This window comes from Schistocerca nitens, chromosome 6, assembly GCF_023898315.1.
Source record: "Schistocerca nitens isolate TAMUIC-IGC-003100 chromosome 6, iqSchNite1.1, whole genome shotgun sequence".
Taxonomy (NCBI): domain Eukaryota; kingdom Metazoa; phylum Arthropoda; class Insecta; order Orthoptera; family Acrididae; genus Schistocerca; species Schistocerca nitens.
The window spans coordinates 570,988,115-571,010,248 of NC_064619.1; the positions used below are offsets into that span (position 1 = coordinate 570,988,115).

General features: G+C 38.9%; 1 protein-coding gene across 3 annotated transcripts in view; it reads right to left on the reverse strand.

The window, feature by feature from the left end:
• Window positions 1-22,134, reverse strand: part of LOC126263115 (cytochrome P450 3A19-like) — a 157,212-nt gene that overhangs the window by 74,936 nt on the left and 60,142 nt on the right. For all 3 annotated transcript variants that reach the window (XM_049960127.1, XM_049960126.1, XM_049960125.1), the window contains 2 exons: window positions 17,869-18,075; window positions 10,901-11,146 (listed from right to left, as the gene is read on the reverse strand). In XM_049960127.1, coding sequence (XP_049816084.1) covers window positions 10,901-11,146; window positions 17,869-18,075 — 453 coding nt within the window. The remainder of the gene's footprint in view (window positions 1-10,900; window positions 11,147-17,868; window positions 18,076-22,134) is intronic.

The following is a 22,134-nucleotide window of genomic DNA, read 5'->3' on the forward strand; positions in this document are numbered from 1 at the left end:
CAAAAGGCCATGTACCAAATTTGGAATAAAACAGCTAATATTTAACGTAGTTATTTAGTTTCTTAGGTGAGGTGAATAACTGAAATTCTTTATAAAATAAATCTGCACTCTAAGAGTGATATTACTGTTTTCAAACGATTACTATCTGAATTTATTTTCTTAAGTGTTGGTTAAGTACTTTTTAATAGGTTTCTTATATCTCTGAAACTGTTATAGGCAACGGTATCAAATTTCGACACAAAGCTCGTCTGAATCACAAAAGGCCATGTACCAAATTTGGAATAAAACAGCTAATATTTAACGTAGTTATTTAGTTTCTTAGGTGAGGTGAATAACTGAAATTCTTTATAAAATAAATCTGCACTCTAAGAGTGATATTACTGTTTTCAAACGATTACTATCTGAATTTATATTCTTAAGTGTTGGTTAAGTACTTTTTAATAGGTTTCTTATATCTCTGAAACTGTTATAGGCAACGGTATCAAATTTTGACACAAAGCTCGTCTGAATAACAAAAGGCCACGTACCAAATTTGGAATAAAACAGCTAATATTTAACGTAGTTATTTAGTTTCTTAGGTGAGGTGAATAACTGAAATTCTTTATAAAATAAATCTGCACTCTAAGTGTGATATTACTGTTTTCAAACAATTACTTTCTGAATTGATTTTCTTAAGTGTTGGTTAAGTACTTTTTAATAGGTTTCTTATATCTCTGAAACTGTTATAGACAACGGTATCAAATTTCGACACAAAGCTCGTCTGAATAACAACAGGCCACGTACCAAATTTGGAATAAAACAGCTAATATTACCGTAGTTATTTTGTTTCTTATGTGAGGTGAATAACTGAAATTCTTTATAATCTGCACTCTAAGAGTGATATTACTGTTTTCAAACAATTACTATCTGAATTTTTTTAAAGTGTTGGTTAAGTACTTTTTAATAGGTTTCTTATATCTCTGAAACTGTTATAGGCAATGGTATCAAATTTCGACACACAGCTCGTCTGAATAACAAAAGGCCATGTACCAAATTTGGAATAAAACAGCTAATATTTAATGTAGTTATTTAGTCTCTTAGGTGAGGTGAATAACTGAAATTGTTTATAAAATAAATCTGCACTCTAAGAGTGATATTACTGTTTTCAAACAATTACTATCTGAATTTATTTTCTTAAGTTTGGTTAAGTACTTTTTAATAGGTTTCTTATATCTCTGAAACTGTTATAGGCAACGGTATCAAATTTCGACACAAAGCTCGTCTGAATAACAAAAGGCCACATACCAAATTTGGAATAAAACAGCTAATATTTAATGTAGTTATTTAGTTTCTTAGGTGAGGTGAATAACTGAAATTCTTTATAAAATAAATCTGCACTCTAAGAGTGATATTACTGTTTTCAAACAATTACTATCTGAATTTATTTTCTTAAGTGTTGGTTAAGTACTTTTTAATAGGTTTCTTATATCTCTGAAACTGTTATAGGCAACAGTATCAAATTTCGACACAAAGCTCGTCTGAATAACAAAAGGCCATGTACCAAATTTGGAATAAAACAGCTAATATTTAACGTAGTTATTTAGTTTCCTAGGTGAGGTGAATAACTGAAATTCTTTATAAAATAAATCTGCACTCTAAGAGTGATATTACTGTTTTCAAACAATTACTATCTGAATTTATTTTCTTAAGTGTTGGTTAAGTACTATTTAATATTTGGAATAAAACAGCTAATATTTAACGTAGTTATTTAGTTTCTTAGGTGAGGTGAATAACTGAAATTCTTTATAAAATAAATCTGCACTCTAAGAGTGATATTACTGTTTTCAAACGATTACTATCTGAATTTATATTCTTAAGTGTTGGTTAAGTACTTTTTAATAGGTTTCTTATATCTCTGAAACTGTTATAGGCAACGGTATCAAATATCGACACAAAGCTCGTCTGAATCAGAAAAGGCCATGTACCAAATTTGGAATAAAACAGCTAATATTTAACGTAGTTATTTAGTTTCTTAGGTGAGGTGAATAACTGAAATTCTTTATAAAATAAATCTGCACTCTACGAGTGATATTACTGTTTTCAAACGATTACTATCTGAATTTATATTCTTAAGTGTTGGTTAAGTACTTTTTAATAGGTTTCTTATATCTCTGAAACTGTTATAGGCAACGGTATCAAATTTTGACACAAAGCTCGTCTGAATAACAAAAGGCCACGTACCAAATTTGGAATAAAACAGCTAATATTTAACGTAGTTATTTAGTTTCTTAGGTGAGGTGAATAACTGAAATTCTTTATAAAATAAATCTGCACTCTAAGAGTGATATTACTGTTTTCAAACGATTACTATCTGAATTTATTTTCTTAAGTGTTGGTTAAGTACTTTTTAATAGGTTTCTTATATCTCTGAAACTGTTATAGGCAACGGTATCAAATTTCGACACAAAGCTCGTCTGAATCACAAAAGGCCATGTAGCAAATTTGGAATAAAACAGCTAATATTTAACGTAGTTATTTAGTTTCTTAGGTGAGGTGAATAACTGAAATTCTTTATAAAATAAATCTGCACTCTAAGAGTGATATTACTGTTTTCAAACGATTACTATCTGAATTTATATTCTTAAGTGTTGGTTAAGTACTTTTTAATAGGTTTCTTATATCTCTGAAACTGTTATAGGCAACGGTATCAAATTTTGACACAAAGCTCGTCTGAATAACAAAAGGCCACGTACCAAATTTGGAATAAAACAGCTAATATGTAACGTAGTTATTTAGTTTCTTAGGTGAGGTGAATAACTGAAATTCTTTATAAAATAAATCTGCACTCTAAGAGTGATATTACTGTTTTCAAACAATTACTATCTGAATTTATTTTCTTAAGTGTTGGTGAAGTACTTTTTAATATTTGGAATAAAACAGCTAATATTTAACGTAGTTATTTAGTTTCTTAGGTGAGGTGAATAACTGAAATTCTTTATAAAATAAATCTGCACTCTAAGAGTGATATTACTGTTTTCAAACGATTACTATCTGAATTTATTTTCTTAAGTGTTGGTTAAGTACTTTTTAATAGGTTTCTTATATCTCTGAAACTGTTATAGGCAACGGTATCAAATTTCGACACAAAGCTCGTCTGAATCACAAAAGGCCATGTACCAAATTTGGAATAAAACAGCTAATATTTAACGTAGTTATTTAGTTTCTTAGGTGAGGTGAATAACTGAAATTCTTTATAAAATAAATCTGCACTCTAAGAGTGATATTACTGTTTTCAAACGATTACTATCTGAATTTATATTCTTAAGTGTTGGTTAAGTACTTTTTAATAGGTTTCTTATATCTCTGAAACTGTTATAGGCAACGGTATCAAATTTTGACACAAAGCTCGTCTGAATAACAAAAGGCCACGTACCAAATTTGGAATAAAACAGCTAATATGTAACGTAGTTATTTAGTTTCTTAGGTGAGGTGAATAACTGAAATTCTTTATAAAATAAATCTGCACTCTAAGAGTGATATTACTGTTTTCAAACAATTACTATCTGAATTTATTTTCTTAAGTGTTGGTTAAGTACTTTTTAATATTTGGAATAAAACAGCTAATATTTAACGTAGTTATTTAGTTTCTTAGGTGAGGTGAATAACTGAAATTCTTTATAAAATAAATCTGCACTCTAAGAGTGATATTACTGTTTTCAAACGATTACTGTTGTGTCGATTCCCTAAGGTCTCGACACAATGAGTGGCTAGGTGCACGCGAAACTAACGCAGACGGGCGTAAATTCTGAAACAGGAGACTGGATGAAAACTATAAAGAAAAGAAGAGAGATTTTAATATACTTAACTTTAATGTAGTCTTGTTCTTGTTGAAATACATCTCTTGCATAGTAGTAAGCAATTAGCAATGATACACATGGCGCCTTGCTAGGTAGTAGCGATGGACTAGCTGAAGGCTATTTAATCTGTCTCTCGGCAAATGAGAGGAATACTTGGTAGGTCTAGTCGCAAGCTATGTCGTCCGTACAACTGGGGCGAGGTCAAGTCCGTGTCTTGTGACCTGCCCTGTGGTGGCGCTACGTTTGCGAATACACAGTGGCGACACGCGGGTCCGACATGTACTACAGGACCGCGGCCGATTTAAGTTACCACCTAGCAAGTGTGGTGTCTAGCGGTGACACCACAATTACTATCTGAATTTATTTTCTTAAGTGTTGGTTAAGTACTTTTTAATAGGTTTCTTATATCTCTGAAACTGTTATAGGCAACGGTATCAAATTTCGACACAAAGCTCGTCTGAATCACAAAAGGCCATGTACCAAATTTGGAAGTAAACAGCTAATATTTAACGTAGTTATTTAGTTTCTTAGGTGAGGTGAATAACTGAAATTCTTTATAAAATAAATCTGCACTCTAAGAGTGATATTACTGTTTTCAAACGATTACTATCTGAATTTATATTCTTAAGTGTTGGTTAAGTACTTTTTAATAGGTTTCTTATATCTCTGAAACTGTTATAGGCAACGGTATCAAATTTTGACACAAAGCTCGTCTGAATAACAAAAGGCCACGTACCAAATTTGGAATAAAACAGCTAATATTTAACGTAGTTATTTAGTTTCTTAGGTGAGGTGAATAACTGAAATTCTTTATAAAATAAATCTGCACTCTAAGAGTGATATTACTGTTTTCAAACGATTACTATCTGAATTTATTTTCTTAAGTGTTGGTTAAGTACTTTTTAATAGGTTTCTTATATCTCTGAAACTGTTATAGGCAACGGTATCAAATTTCGACACAAAGCTCGTCTGAATAACAAAAGGCCACGTACCAAATTTGGAATAAAACAGCTAATATTTAACGTAGTTATTTAGTTTCTTAGGTGAGGTGAATAACTGAAATTCTTTATAAAATAAATCTGCACTCTAAGAGTGATATTACTGTTTTCAAACAATTACTATCTGAATTTATTTTCTTAAGTGTTGGTTAAGTACTTTTTAATAGGTTTCTTATATCTCTGAAACTGTTATAGGCAACGGTATCAAATTTCGACACAAAGCTCGTCTGAATAACAAAAGGTCACGTACCAAATTTAGAATAAAACAGCTAATATGTAACGTAGTTATTTAGTTTCCTAGGTGAGGTGAATAACTGTAATTCTTTATAAAATAAATCTGCACTCTAAGAGTGATATTACTGTTTTCAAACAATTACTATCTGAATTTATTTTCTTAAGTGTTGGTTAAGTACTTTTTAATATTTGGAATAAAACAGCTAATATTTAACGTAGTTATTTAGTTTCTTAGGTGAGGTGAATAACTGAAATTCTTTATAAAATAAATCTGCACTCTAAGAGTGATATTACTGTTTTCAAACGATTACTATCTGAATTTATTTTCTTAAGTGTTGGTTAAGTACTTTTTAATAGGTTTCTTATATCTCTGAAACTGTTATAGGCAACGGTATCAAATTTTGACACAAAGCTCGTCTGAATAACAAAAGGCCACGTACCAAATTTGGAATAAAACAGCTAATATTTAACGTAGTTATTTAGTTTCTTAGGTGAGGTGAATAACTGAAATTCTTTATAAAATAAATCTGCACTCTAAGAGTGATATTACTGTTTTCAAACGATTACTATCTGAATTTATTTTCTTAAGTGTTGGTTAAGTACTTTTTAATAGGTTTCTTATATCTCTGAAACTGTTATAGGCAACGGTACCAAATTTCGACACAAAGCTCGTCTGAATCACAAAAGGCCATGTACCAAATTTGGAATAAAACAGCTAATATTTAACGTAGTTATTTAGTTTCTTAGGTGAGGTGAATAACTGAAATTCTTTATAAAATAAATCTGCACTCTAAGAGTGATATTACTGTTTTCAAACGATTACTATCTGAATTTATATTCTTAAGTGTTGGTTAAGTACTTTTTAATAGGTTTCTTATATCTCTGAAACTGTTATAGGCAACGGTATCAAATTTTGACACAAAGCTCGTCTGAATAACAAAAGGCCACGTACCAAATTTGGAATAAAACAGCTAATATGTAATGTAGTTATTTAGTTTCTTAGGTGAGGTGAATAACTGAAATTCTTTATAAAATAAATCTGCACTCTAAGAGTGATATTACTGTTTTCAAACAATTACTATCTGAATTTATTTTCTTAAGTGTTGGTTAAGTACTTTTTAATATTTGGAATAAAACAGCTAATATTTAACGTAGTTATTTAGTTTCTTAGGTGAGGTGAGTAACTGAAATTCTTTATAAAATAAATCTGCACTCTAAGAGTGATATTACTGTTTTCAAACGATTACTATCTGAATTTATTTTCTTAAGTGTTGGTTAAGTACTTTTTAATAGGTTTCTTATATCTCTGAAACTGTTATAGGCAACGGTATCAAATTTTGACACAAAGCTCGTCTGAATAACAAAAGGCCACGTACCAAATTTGGAATAAAACAGCTAATATTTAACGTAGTTATTTAGTTTCTTAGGTGAGGTGAATAACTGAAATTCTTTATAAAATAAATCTGCACTCTAAGAGTGATATTACTGTTTTCAAACGATTACTATCTGAATTTATTTTCTTAAGTGTTGGTTAAGTACTTTTTAATAGGTTTCTTATATCTCTGAAACTGTTATAGGCAACGGTACCAAATTTCGACACAAAGCTCGTCTGAATCACAAAAGGCCATGTACCAAATTTGGAATAAAACAGCTAATATTTAACGTAGTTATTTAGTTTCTTAGGTGAGGTGAATAACTGAAATTCTTTATAAAATAAATCTGCACTCTAAGAGTGATATTACTGTTTTCAAACGATTACTATCTGAATTTATATTCTTAAGTGTTGGTTAAGTACTTTTTAATAGGTTTCTTATATCTCTGAAACTGTTATAGGCAACGGTATCAAATTTTGACACAAAGCTCGTCTGAATAACAAAAGGCCACGTACCAAATTTGGAATAAAACAGCTAATATGTAATGTAGTTATTTAGTTTCTTAGGTGAGGTGAATAACTGAAATTCTTTATAAAATAAATCTGCACTCTAAGAGTGATATTACTGTTTTCAAACAATTACTATCTGAATTTATTTTCTTAAGTGTTGGTTAAGTACTTTTTAATATTTGGAATAAAACAGCTAATATTTAACGTAGTTATTTAGTTTCTTAGGTGAGGTGAGTAACTGAAATTCTTTATAAAATAAATCTGCACTCTAAGAGTGATATTACTGTTTTCAAACGTTTACTATCTGAATTTATTTTCTTAAGTGTTGGTTAAGTACTTTTTAATAGGTTTCTTATATCTCTGAAACTGTTATAGGCAACGGTATCAAATTTCGACACAAAGCTCGTCTGAATCACAAAAGGCCATGTACCAAATTTGGAATAAAACAGCTAATATTTAACGTAGTTATTTAGTTTCTTAGGTGAGGTGAATAACTGAAATTCTTTATAAAATAAATCTGCACTCTAAGAGTGATATTACTGTTTTCAAACGATTACTATCTGAATTTATATTCTTAAGTGTTGGTTAAGTACTTTTTAATAGGTTTCTTATATCTCTGAAACTGTTATAGGCAACGGTATCAAATTTTGACACAAAGCTCGTCTGAATAACAAAAGGCCACGTACCAAATTTGGAATAAAACAGCTAATATTTAACGTAGTTATTTAGTTTCTTAGGTGAGGTGAATAACTGAAATTCTTTATAAAATAAATCTGCACTCTAAGAGTGATATTACTGTTTTCAAACGATTACTATCTGAATTTATTTTCTTAAGTGTTGGTTAAGTACTTTTTAATAGGTTTCTTATATCTCTGAAACTGTTATAGGCAACGGTATCAAATTTCGACACAAAGCTCGTCTGAATCACAAAAGGCCATGTAGCAAATTTGGAATAAAACAGCTAATATTTAACGTAGTTATTTAGTTTCTTAGGTGAGGTGAATAACTGAAATTCTTTATAAAATAAATCTGCACTCTAAGAGTGATATTACTGTTTTCAAACGATTACTATCTGAATTTATATTCTTAAGTGTTGGTTAAGTACTTTTTAATAGGTTTCTTATATCTCTGAAACTGTTATAGGCAACGGTATCAAATTTTGACACAAAGCTCGTCTGAATAACAAAAGGCCACGTACCAAATTTGGAATAAAACAGCTAATATGTAACGTAGTTATTTAGTTTCTTAGGTGAGGTGAATAACTGAAATTCTTTATAAAATAAATCTGCACTCTAAGAGTGATATTACTGTTTTCAAACAATTACTATCTGAATTTATTTTCTTAAGTGTTGGTTAAGTACTTTTTAATAGGTTTCTTATATCTCTGAAACTGTTATAGGCAACGGTATCAAATTTCGACACAAAGCTCGTCTGAATAACAAAAGGTCACGTACCAAATTTAGAATAAAACAGCTAATATTTAACGTAGTTATTTAGTTTCTTAGGTGAGGTGAATAAGTGATTTTAGTACGCGCCACAGTGAGCATTCTCACGGTCCGCTTTAGCGACAGGTGGGGCTATGACACATACAGCAGGCCACATGCCGGCGGCCTCCGAAGGCTACTATACTGCAGGATTCCCTAAACATCTTGCCATAACGTAACAAACTTACTGCAAAAATCTGCAGTCGCATAATACCTGCGCCGCTACACACCCCCTTAGAAACTAAAATTTTGCCGATCCTGTTTGTATGTTTCTTAGAATTTTTCATAAAATATCTATTAGCTGTGTTAATTAGCATATACTTGATGAATTTTATATTTAAATGAGGTACTTATTCGAACTGAACGGCAAAAAAACGAAGGAGATAATGACCGAAGCGGGACTCTGTACATTTCTTCTTTTGTGCTACAAATGGTTCAAATGGCTCTGAGCACTATGGGACTCAACTGCTGAGGTCATGAGTCCCCTAGAACTTAGAACTAGTTAAACCTAACTAACCTAAGGACATCAGAAACATCCATGCCCGAGGCAGGATTCGAACCTGCGACCGTAGCGGTCTTGCGGTTCCAGACTGCAGCGCCTTTAACCGCACGGCCACTTCGGCCGGCTTTTGTGCTACAGACGCCAGTTCTTTTGTTATCAAGAACTAATGCATTCGCACCAATCATTTCGAGAAGTACCTTCATCTCGTACTTCGAAAACTTTGGTGATCTTCTGTTGTTTTCCGTTTCAGTAAATATAAACTAAAGAACTGACAGCGAAGTATAAACACACTTCTCTTTGTTGATAAAAGTGAGAGCACGAGAGACGCCACTCAGCAGTGATTGTCTAGAAAACTTACGAGGTGCGGCTAGAAAAAAACCGGACTGATGCTGGAAAAAACATTTATTTACAATTATTTACAATTTCATGTTATCTCCTTCAATGTACTCTTCTCCTCGGTCTCTACACCGCTCTATACGAATTTTCCACTGTTCATAGCAATGCTGCAGATCATTTTCGGTAAGTCCATACATTACTTCCGTCGCTTTTTATTTTACTGCTTCAACAGTCTCAAATCTAGTTCCTTTCAAAGCTGACTTGACTTTAGGGAAAAGAAAAAAGTCACAGGGGGCCAAATCAGGTGAATAGGGTGGATGATCTAAGATGGGAATGTTGTGTTTTGCCAAAAACGTCTTCACTTACAACGCACTGTGAGCTGGGGCATTGTCTTGGTGAAGGATCCGTGACTTTTTTCTCCACAAATCGTTCCGTTTTCTCCGTACTCGCTCACGTAGGGTAGCCAGGATGCTAATGTAGTAATGCTGATTCACTGTTTGTCCCTCTGGTACCCAATCAATGTGCACATTCCCTTTGATGTCAAAAAAAAAACAATCATCATTGCCTTGAATTTCGATTTTGACATTCTTGCTTTTTTTTTGTCGTGGAGAACCAGCAGTTTTCCAATGCATCGATTGGCGTTTAGTTTCGGGATCGTAAGTAAGAAACCACGATTCATCGCAAGTTTCACTTGCAGATTTTCCTAGTTTGAAACAAAATTTGATGTTAACACGCTGTTCTTTCTGTACACTCAACACTTTCCGACGCACAGACAAAACGTCAACTACTTAAAACAGACGCCACGGGCAGACTGAGTGCAGGAGGCAGATGAAACTCGAGCAGTAGGCGGAGCGAGAGTCACGTGACAGGCCACGTGACTTTCAGCCTTATTGCATTCGTTTTATTGTTTCACCAGTACTAGTCCGGTTTTTTTCTAGCCACACCTCGTATGTCTATAGGTGGCCGTTTGCAAATTCATGTCTTTGCATCTTCAGGGCGCTTTCCGTTGCAACACATGGTGTTAACCACGGGCAAATGCACGGTTGGCTGGCGATAGTTTGCTGACTGGCAATTAACTTTGATGCATCTCAGAGACATTTTAAACATTATTTCCTTTTAACCGTGATCAAGGGACTTTGGTTTTCTTGCTTCTTGACCGAGGCTAGTGCTGTCGACCATTAGTGTTGGGGGACAGTATACGTACTACTTTCTGAAGTCCCGGATTATGAGTAAAGTGAACACAGAACTCGTTTTGAAGATAGAAACTAAAACTTTGTGTTCTGCCTTACGGCAGGTCTTGTCATGGGCCAAGCCTCGTCAGAGAGATCCACCGCATGAACGTCTAGGGAAGTGGTTCCAGTGGAAGTTTCCCGTTGCTTTCCACTGATGGTGATAAAATGATAATGACGACAGCACAACACCCACTCCCTGAGCGGAGAAAATATCCGACCCAGCCAGGAAAAGGACCTGGGCTCCTTGGCGTGGCAGACCGCCATGCTGAACACTTTTTTTCTTTCTTTTTTTTCTGTCCTCAGCTATCGGGGCGGACTTCTGAAGGAGATAATCTGAGGAACTATACAGAATTAGTGAACGAGATTCCAGGTCAAGAAAACACAATACGTACTGACCTATGCAGTTTCTCGGGCCGTCCCCAAAAGGAAGGTAGGCCCACGGGTGTATCTTGATCTTCTTCGAGAACCTCTCAGGGTCGAAGCGCTCAGGGTCTGGAAAGAACACAGGGTCGCGGTGCAACCCGTAAACAGATATCATCACCGGTGTGCCCTTCTGAATTGCGACGTCGCTGTCTGGTATCTTGTAGTCCACACAAGCTTTACGGTTCAGGACTGGCACTACGGGGTACTTCCTCAGTGTCTCTGCAATCAAAAATTTGTAGGTATCAGAAAGGAAACTTACTTAATCAATAAAATAAATTTTCACTTTTTGCAACCTGCTGTGCTGTATGCTACCTTTATGACCGAAGTCATTAAATCGCAAGCAAATGAGTGGTTCTCGACCAGCAGACACAATATAACTAACTTTGTTTTCTGCCTTACGCCAGGTCTTGTCATGGGGGAGCCTCGTCAGGGAGGTCCACCGCATGAGAGTCTTGGGAAGTGATTCCAGTGGTGGTTTCCCGTTGCCTTCCACTGTTGATAATGAAATGATAATGAGGACAACACAACGCCCACTCCCTGAGCGGAGAAAAATCTCCCACCCAGCCGGGAATCGAACCCGGGCCCCTTGGCGTGAAAAGCCTGCACGCTGATCACTCAGCTACCGGGGCGGACAGACAGCGTAAGGGACAGTAAAATAAAAGCGAAACAGATGGGAAGAAAAAGTAAGTAAACTGTTTATTATTTCAAAACTAATCGCCATAACTGTTAATGCACGTGAGACAAGGCGATCAGTCCTTTATGGAAAAATGTTTGCGGTTGCCTAGGGAACCATTGTAAGTAGGCTGTTTATGTTTTCTTATTGGCAACGTTACGTAGCGCTCTGTATGAAAATCACTGGCTGTGCTGTGTGCAGTCTGTGGCTAGTTTGCATTGTTGTCTGCCATTGTAGTGTTGGGCAGTGGCTGCTGGATGTGAGCAGCGCGTAGCGTTGCGGAGTTGGAGGTGAGCCGCCAGCAGTGGTGGATGTGGGGAGAGAGATGGCGGAGTTTTGAAATTTGTAAGACTGGATGTCATGAACTGCTATATATATTATGACTATTAAGGTAAATACATTGTTTGTTCTCTATTAAAATCTTCCATTTGCTAACTATGCCTATCAGTAGTTAGTGCCTTCAGTAGTTTGAATCTTTTATTTAGCTGGCAGTAGTGGCGCTCGCTGTATTGCAGTAGCTTGAGTAACGAAGATTTTTGTGAGGTAAGTGAACTGTGAAAGCTATAGGTTAATGTTAGTCAGGGCCATTCTTTTGTAGGGATTATTGAAAGTCAGATTGCTTTGCGCTAAAAATATTGTGTGTCAGTTTAAGCACAGTCTTGTATATTTTTTCAAAAGGGGACGTTTCACCATGACTGTACCCAGGCGTGCACATCTAGGTCCGAAGCAATTCGGTGGCCACGAATGTCTTTCTTCTGTGCTCAGAACATATGGAAATCGCTTGGGGAGTGATGGAGACTGTGTGGAGGACGTGTAACGGCTTCCCAGCGAAACTTCTACAGCGTAATCGATACAAACTTGGCAACATATGGGCTCGCCCACATCATCCGTATAGTACCGATCCCTCCCAATGAGATGTCCCTATCTTAATGGAGCCCTGAAGAAAGACATTCGTGGCTGTCGATTTGCTTCGGACGGAGAAGTGCACGCCTGGGTACAATCATGGTCCCGTCGGCAACTTCTAACATTTTTCCATGAAGGCATTGACCGTATTGTCTCAGGAAGAGGGACAAGTGTATTAACAGTTATGTCGATTACTTTGGAAATAATAGATGGTTTACTTACTTTTTTCCATACGTCTCGTATTAGTTTGACTGTTCCTTATACCGCGCAAAAGTCCCCCCAAACAATTTTACACAAATGGGTTTCTCCATATCACATAAGAAAAATCTTAAAAATCCTTCCTCTGACCATGTTTGCTTATACAGGCCACGACTTTTTGCTCCTCACTCTTCACCGTCAATACTAACAGATTAGTACATCCTCTGTACAGGCCCACATTTTATTTTCATTTTACCTTCATAGTCATTACGCGAGATAAACTCTTCGAATGGTTCAAATGGCTCTGAGCACTATGGGACTTACAGCTGATGTCATTAGTCCCGTAGAACACAGATCTACTTAATCCTAACTAACCTAAGGACATCACACACATCCATGCCCGAGGCAGGATTCGAACCTACGACTGTAGCGGTCGCGCGGTTCCAGACTGAAGCGCCTAGAGCCGCTCGGCCGCAGCGGCCGGCGATAAACGCCTCATAAAACGTTTTACAGCAGCCTCTTGCCTTGTTTAATGAAGCATTTCCAGTTCTGTGAGCTGCAAGATTTATTCCGAAGCTTCACGTCTCAGTTTAACGAAGATACAATAGTTGATGCCTCACGTCATAAAGAGAAGTGAGGCACGGACAACAAATGGCGATACGAGCATACCTGAGAAACTGTGTGGACTGAATATAGTCTGGCCGCTGTTATAGACTGTGGAGGGATTACTCTCCTGACAAAGCGCCGAAACTCACATTTTCAATTATTATTTCATTATTTGTTACTGCAGTGTAATTCATATTTTGTTTGCAGTGATGGGGGAAACCTCGCAATACTACGCTGTCGCCACATAGTCAAAACTTCGTTGAAGCATCACTTTTTGGAAACTAACTGAGTAACGAAGTAGAGCTGAATCACCTCCTGTGTTATCGGCTTCGCGCCGAATGATCGTTCAGCGAAGTAGTTTCTACTACCCAGTGCAGCTACAAGCTAAGCTACAAGCCAAACAGTACAGTCGTTAAGCAGTAAACCTGCTAGGGAATCAGTGTGCATCCAAAGCTGCGACTCTGCGCGCAGTGGATATAAATCTGCAGAAAATATTATATGGCCTGTATACAACATAAAACATTTGTAATATATGTGAATGAGCGTGTACAAACGCAGTGCCAGCCCGGACATTAGACCACAGGCTGTTTATACGAAGGATGGCTGCAGTTTAAGTTTGCATCTGCATCGGTATCACACCAAGGCATGACTGCAGCAAAAATCGACGTTTGTTAAAAGAAGGGTGCCCAAAGGGCGCGTGGTCGATATGGTACTGCTGGCTGAGAGTCCTACATTTAGTTGGGAACCTTTAGCATTCTGAATTCGTCATGGGGTCTACTGTTTGAATATATTGAATCTACTACTAACTTCGCTAGTATGGTATTGAGCCAAAGCGACCCACATGTCTGTATCAACTACACACATCAAAAAAATGTTTTGCATCACCTCGGTTCCGAGAGTTCCCGAACCTGTACAGAAAATTGGAATAGAGATCAACATAAACATCATTTCCGCCCTTTTTATTGCTCATGAAAAACACACATTGATGGTGTATGGAATGTCCTTCACATGGATTAACATAAGAAAAATATAGACACGTTGAATTTAGCTTCCCGTTTCTCAGTCGTCACAAACGAAGAAGCAGGTTTACAAATTTCTGCCAAAGTTGAATAACTATTTTTTCGCGTTAAAGCCGTCCAAAAGATGAAATTTTATACCAGAATAATATTTCAGTTTAATCATTTGAATTAAAAGTACAAAATACAATTACTTTAGACAGCAGTCTAAGCAAAAGATATTAACTTGGAATTGAGACTTAACCTTATTGCGTATCATGTACCAAAATACGGAAAACTAAAGTTCACTTATATCAATGCCACTTTCATACCCTCAAATAACGTACGAGGGTTGTTTTTTAAGTAAGGGCCGTTCGCACGTATAGTCCGTAGTTCGCGTGGACGCCGCACCAAGCCACCGCGCGACTTGCCGGCATCCTTCCCGTTCACACTGATGCAAGTTGCAGCTCTGTAGCTGACGTGTACGCATCGCTGTGCTACTTTATAATGTTTACGATTATTGAATCGCCCGCCGCGTGTGAGATACGGTCAGTGATACGTTTTTTGACCGCGAGAAGCCTATCAGCTGCAGAAATTCATCGTCAGTTAACAGAAGTTTATGGCTTGAATGCAATGAGTGAAGGTAAAGTGCGTCAATGGGTTAGAGAGTTTAAAAATGGCCGTCAAAACGTCCATGACGAAGAACGCTCAGGCCAGCCCTCTGTGATCACTGATGATTTGGTGGCTGCAGTCGAAACAAAGATTCGTGAGGACAGAAGATTCACAATTTCCACTCTTTCTTTGGAATTTACACAAGTTTCAAGATCGGTTTTGTACAAAATTGTGTCTGAAAACCTAAACTTTAAGAAACTGTGTTCTCGGTGGGTACCCAGACTCCTCACAGAGGACCACAAAGGGAAGAGATTTGCCACTTCATTGGACTTTTTGATTCGTTACGAGGAAAAAGGGGATGACATGTTGAGTCAAATTGTCACTGGAGATGAAACATGGGTATCTCATATCACTCCCGAAAGCAAGCGACAATCGATGGAATGGCGACACACAACCTCACCCGCCAAGGTCAAAGCCAAACAGACGCTGTCAAAGCGCAAGATTATGGCAACTGTGTTCTGGGACCGGCGCGGTGTTTTGCTAGTGGACTTTATGCCACGAGGAGCGACAATCAACTCAGATGCCTACTGTGCAACTCTAAAGAAGCTCCGCAGAGCAATTCAAAACAAAAAGCGCGGCATGCTGACAAAAGGAGTTTTGCTCCTGCACGATAACGCTAGGCCTCACACCTCTCAAAAGACTCGGGATTTGATTGATTCTTTTGGCTGGGAAGTTTTGGACCATGCGCCATACAGCCCCGACCTTGCTCCTAGCGATTTTCACCTTTTCCGGTACCTGAAACACCATCTTGGCGGGCAGCGCTTCAATGACAACGATGAAGAGAAAGCGGCCGTGAACTCTTGGCTGTCGGAGCAGGCGGCCGAATTCTTTGAAGAGGGAATTTAAAACTTAGTTTTACGGTATGACAAATGCTTAAATAAACAAGGCAACTATGTAGAAAAATAGGTAAAAGTGTGTAGAATCAGAAAATAAAAGTTTTTTTACAAAAGTATTTGTATCTTTTTTTAAAAATAAAAACGGCCCTTACTTAAAAAACAACCCTCGTATTTCACTGTTGCTGTTACTAGATAGCACTGTAACTCGGCAAGTTGTGGGAAATATATTGCAGAACACAATTGAAGGATAACCTTCTGGAAACCTCGTAACTGTCTACCATTGCGACGTAGAAGTTTCAACTTTGACTCACAGTTGCCTCCAAACTTCCTCTGTAACGGTGCAAAAGCGTGGAGCTCTGTGACCCTCGAACTCGGCAACTTCAAACAGCAAGGTGTCGGTACATTCAAAATAAAAGGCCAGAACTCAGAAGTTCACGTGATCTGAAAGGTGAGTTAATGACATCACACTGACGCTATATGTCTCCATTACTCTACCCAACGCCACCGTGGATGTGTAACCCGTTGGGGAGGCTGTCACGCCCGCTCTTACCCAAATTTCACCCCTTCGTTCGACGCCTCTGCGATGGAGGTCAGAACCACGAAGCCTAGCATTCAAATCGCGCGTGTTTTCTACAGGGGGCAGAATCGACACGAAAACGCCTCAGGATGTGGCATAAAGGGCGCCAATGAAACCACCCGTTCCCTAGGGGCGTTCATTTTCACACATTACTCGCTCTAAAATGACAATTTGCAGTGCTATGTACAACAAGACGACGTTATTGACAAATTTTGCAACTGCTGCCATTCCCGTTTTCTAAGAACATTGGCGGGCTGCAGCCTCATTGAACGTGATATCGTACCTTTTTAGTGTACTGTGATGGCAAGTTTTGATTTGGTATTCAGGGTGGAACCACTAGCGACCGTTCAAAACCATTCGACGAAATCTGTACGTGATCGGCAACGGAAAGGGTATTTGTGCTTTATCATATCTCCTTTACTGCGCCCTTCTGTGGAATGTGCACGGAGGTGTGCGATATTGATATGTAAGTGAATGAAATGGCAAAGGCTGCCTCTTAGACTCCCCGGTTTTGCAGCACCCTTGGTCCCACTCGAACGCCTTTGTTGGGCACTTTATAAATATCCATGTACAAAGATGCTCACTCACAATCCCTACCTGTAGTCGGAACGAGTTACTCACTTCACAACAGCGCCTGCTGGCCGCAAACGAAAGCAGAGGGGTGTCGAAAGGGTTGCCTACGTGACAGGCGGCTAGAGATCGGTAGATGGATGTCTGTATAGAGACAATTTTAAAGTGCCCAACAGAGGTGCACAGGTGGTACCGATGGTGTTGCCCAGCCTGGGGTCTTAAGAGGGATGAATTAGGACAAAACCCTTTTCTGTTTCGGATCATATACAAATCTGATCAAATCGGGTCGAATAGAGGGATGGCAGCAGTGACAAAATTTGTCAATAACGTCGTCCTGTTGTTGATCGCACTGTTCATTGACGCTCTTTATGCCACATCCTGAGGCGTTTTCGTATCGATTCTGCCACCCATAGGAAATCCGCGTGATTTCAATGCTAGACATCGCAGTTCTGACGTCCATCGCAGAGGCACCAGCAAAGAGATAAAATGTGGGTGAGAGCGAAACGTCCATGGTGGCGTTGGGTAGAGTTGTGCTGAAATTTGGTGCCAATGTGACATCATTAACCTACCAAACACCTCAAATGAACTTCTGAACCCTGACCTTTCCTTCCACATACGCCGACACCTAGCTGTTCGAAGTGTCGCCTAGCCCGAGGGCGACGTCGCAGGGTGCTACACTTTTGCACCATTATAGAGGAAGTTTGTAGATACCTTTGACACAAATCTCCGAGTTATGCGTCTCAGTGGGAGAAAATTACGGGGTTTCGAAAGTGTGATCCTATAATTGTGCTGCGCATTGTATAAACACAGAAAGAATAGGTATTTCCTTGAAAAAAATGTGGCTGTTAACGAACTGGCGTCAGTGAGAGTATATTTTACGATATGACGGTAAATGTAGCTGAGAGACTTACCTTTCACTACTTTGTCGAGGTACCTCATTTGCAGGACGGAGTCGCACGTGAAGGCCCACGTTCTGTCTGTCTCATCCTGCAACTTCCTCTGGATATCCTGATTTACAGCCAGCTCGTGGAGAGCAAAGCTGAGAGTTGCAGACGATGTCTCAAAGCCAGATAGGAGAAACATCAGTGCTGTAGCTTCTACATCCTGTAGCGGAAGCTCTGAAAAATTTACTCGTTTTCTTTTCAGTTTCACATTTATATTGCACAGATAAAATACTTGTTATGAAAAAATACTGCCTAGTCAGAAAAATATTGATTGCAGCGTCGTAAATGCGTGACTTTGGTCTAAACATACAGTGATCCACAAATTAGGGAAAACACAGAGAAGGTGCGGTACTTCTGTGCAAAGCTGCCAAGTTCCAGCTTTGGCACCACTCGAGGCAAGCCACAGCATAAATCGTATTCCCCGTGCCTCAACGAACCAATATTAGTTCTGAATTACAGATGGCTGGCGACTGTGAAGGTTACAGATACTGATGAGCCAAAACATTATGACCACCTAGTTAAAAGCGTGTTGGTCCATTTCCGAAACGGAAATTAACAGCGATTCTGAGCGCCGTGGATTCGACAAGTACTTAATACGTTTCCAGAGGTTTGTGGCACCAGATACCGAAGCACAGGTCGCATACTTCCTGTCGTTTATGGGCGGTTGGTTTGTAGTCGCAGAGCTGGCCCATGATAGCGTCCCAGTTGGGTTTCCTTGGATTCAGATAAACCGAATTTGATGGCCAAGGCATCAACGTGAGTACACCATCATGCTACTCAAACCATTGCAGCACGATTCTGGCCTTTTGACACGGACAGTTATCCTCTTGGAAGATGCCGTCGCTGTTGAGGAAGACATCAAGCATAAGTGGTTACAGGTGGTGCCTGACAGTTTTCACGTAGTCCACAGATGTCATGGAGCCTTCGATTACCACCGCAGGCCCCATGGCAGCCCAGTTGAATGTCCCCCATAACATAATACTGCTCCCACCGGCCTGCCCCTGTGGTGCACTGCATGTTTCGAGCAACTGTTCGTCTAGATGACGGTGAATCTGGATCGACCATCGACCTGTTTTAACAATAAACTGCATTCGTCCGACCAGACGACAAGATTCCATTGATCCGAGTCCACTGCTATCAAAATTGACGATGTTGCTAGGTCAACATGGCGACACGCAGGGGTCCTCTGCTGCGGAACACCATGTTCAACACTGTGCGCTGAAGAGTGTGTTCCAAAACACTTACGCCTGCACCAGCACTGTACTCTGTCGTCAGATCTGCCACAGACCGCCTGCTTTAGAGAGCGGGAAAGCCTCGTAGCCCTATGTTCTGTGATGAGGTACGGACGTCGAACTTGTTGTCGCCTTCTCATGGTTTCAGAATTCTTCAAGCACCTTCCATAAACGCCCACGACAGTAGCACGCGGACAGCCGACCAGCTTCGCCGTTTCCGAGATGCTCGCTCCCAGAAACTGGGCCACAACAATCTGGCTTTGTTAAAGTAGCTTAAGTCGGCTGATTTCCGCATTTGCGCTACTTATCGTCGCTAGAATGATTCCTTTTTCATCTTTGCTTCGCTCATATACCTCTTTTACCGCGTCACGTGCCCTAAGAGTCACCAAGCAGCACACAGCCTCGCAGTGGGCAGTGGTCATAATCTTTTGCCTCATTAGTGTAACTTTTTCTGCATGTCTTGATATTTTACATATAATTTTAATACTACGCTGTGGTTCACTGGAGTGGAGGTGGAAGGGAGGGGGAGCTACAAAGCACAGCTGTGCTAGTTGGATTTTTTTATTTATGTACTAAAACTACAGCTGTACTTTCCGTAAATAAATCAAATAAACTTTTAAAAAATTCTGCTAGCACAGTTTTGCTTTGTAACCCCCCTTTCTCCAACCCATTCACATAAAATGTAAAAGTACTAAGCTCAAGATATGCAAAAAAAAGGGTATGTAATCTTCACAGTGTCAAGTTCTGAAAGATCTAAGTCGGAAAAAGGCCTCTGGAATAGACAATATCCCGTCAGAACTTCTGATAGCCCTGGAAAAGCCGTCCGTGACAGTACTCTTCTGCCTGGTGTGGAAGGTGTATGAGTACCATCAGACTTCGAGACGAATAAAGTAATTCCAATGCAAATAACAAAGGTGCTGATAGGTGTGATCTATCAGCTTGATAAATTCTGGTTGCAAAACAATGACACATATTATTTAGAGAAGAATGGAAGAACTGTTGGAGCACGCGAGGCAATACTGACGCTACGTCTCATCTTAGAAGATAGATTAAAAAAAGATAAACCTGAGTTTATAGCTTTTGTAGGTTTGGAGAAATTTTTTGGCAATTTTGACCGGAATACATTCATTAAAATTCTGAAGGTAATAGGTGTAAAATACAGGGAGTGAAATTTTATACATAACTTCTACAGAAACCAGACGGCATTTATAAGACACGAGGGGCATGAAAAGGATGTAGTGACTGAGAAGGAAGTGAGATATGGGTGTTGTCTATCGCCAAAGATATCCAATCTGTATACTGAGTAAGCACTAAAGGAATGCAAAAAAAATTTGGAGAATAAATTAAATCTCAGGTAGAAGAAATAAAAACTTTTAGGTCTGTGACTTGGAAGAGCAGTTCAACGGAATGGATAGTGTCTTGAAAGGAGGGTGAAAGATGAATATTAACAAATCGAAAGAAGGGTAATGGAATGTAGTCGAATCAGGCTGTGCTGAGGGAATCAGATCAGGAAACGAGACTTTAAGGGTAGTAGATGAGTTTTGCTTTTTGAGCTGGATTGTAGTCTTGTACGGAAGAGCAACGTGGATGATTAACAGTTCAGACAAGATGGGAACAGAAGCTTTTGAAATGTGTTGCTACAGACGACTGCTTAAGACTAGGTGGGTAGATCACGTAATTGATAAGGAGGTATTGGATGGAATTGGGAAGAAAAGAAATCTGTGGCGTAACTTGAGTAAAAGAAGGGACCGGTTGGTAGGACACATTCTGAGATATCAGGGCTCACCAATTTAGAATTTGAGAGGCTTTTGGGGAGCGCCAATTGTAGAGGGAAACCAAGAGATGAATATAGTAAGCAGATTCAGAAGTATGTAGGTTGCAGTAGTTATTCGGAGATGCAGAGACTAGCACAGGATAGAGTGGCGTGGAAAGCTGCATAAAATCAGCCTTCTGACTGAAGACCTCAGCAACAACAACATTGAAACTTCATTCTGATTGGCTGCTCATTTTAATACTCCGCTGAGATTGGCTGGAGAGGAGAAAGGGATTCTGAAGGTTATTGTGTGACTTCCAATTTGGATAAGCGTAGAATTCTGGTCGTGTTCCCTGTTGGTGTCTAAGAGGAGTTATTTACGAGTTCGGTGGGAATTTTATGTGCTGGATATTGTTCCACTGAAGCAGCGTTGTTTGACATTCGCAGGTTGCTATTCCCACAGTCTATACGAATGTCACGGCTCCTGTCATTTCTATAATGTGTTGAAGTCTGGCTCGTGTTTTGTGCACTTCTTTCACGAGTCGCGAGTTTTCCTTGCCTGTAGGAGATTTCGAATGTGCCGTTGTAGTTGTAAGTGGTGTTTGAGAGTATCCAGATCTCAGATATCAATGACGTGAGGAAAGAAGAGAGAAGCACGGGCTCGTAGGAGAAAATTGGCTGGTGGGGTTGTGGGATATAGCTTCATAGGTGGTTTATTGAGGGAGGGATGCCGTATGTCGATTGAGACACGAGCACAATATCCCATCTCTTGCCCTCCGCTTCCAATAACCACCTGACACGACAGAAGCAAACTTACACGCAACCAGTTATAACCCAAGACATAAAAGTAGAACTTGGAAACACAATAGCCTCTGGGCATGACGCCCCACCTACCGTCACCTAAAGGAACGCTCTCAGTCTTTGCAAAACGTCCCCTGTTGTACAACACCGTGCAATATACTGTCTTTTGCTCCGGCCGTGGCATCAATGGCATCATCATGAGAGCATCAATTTCACCAACTGTTGTTCGCCGATTGTCTCCAATAAGCTGCTTAACAGCAGGAATATTCTCCTCGGCCATGCTGGTCCTCCGGCTACATAGGTGAGCTGCCTTCTGAACTGTTTCTCGTTCTCGTAAAAACTGTTTCTGCCTTGCGCACACTTGAATCTTTCTCAGGGTGTTGTCCTCCAACTGTGCCGCAAGTCTTTTGAAAATTTTGGATAGTGAGAAACTTGAGTATAATGCTT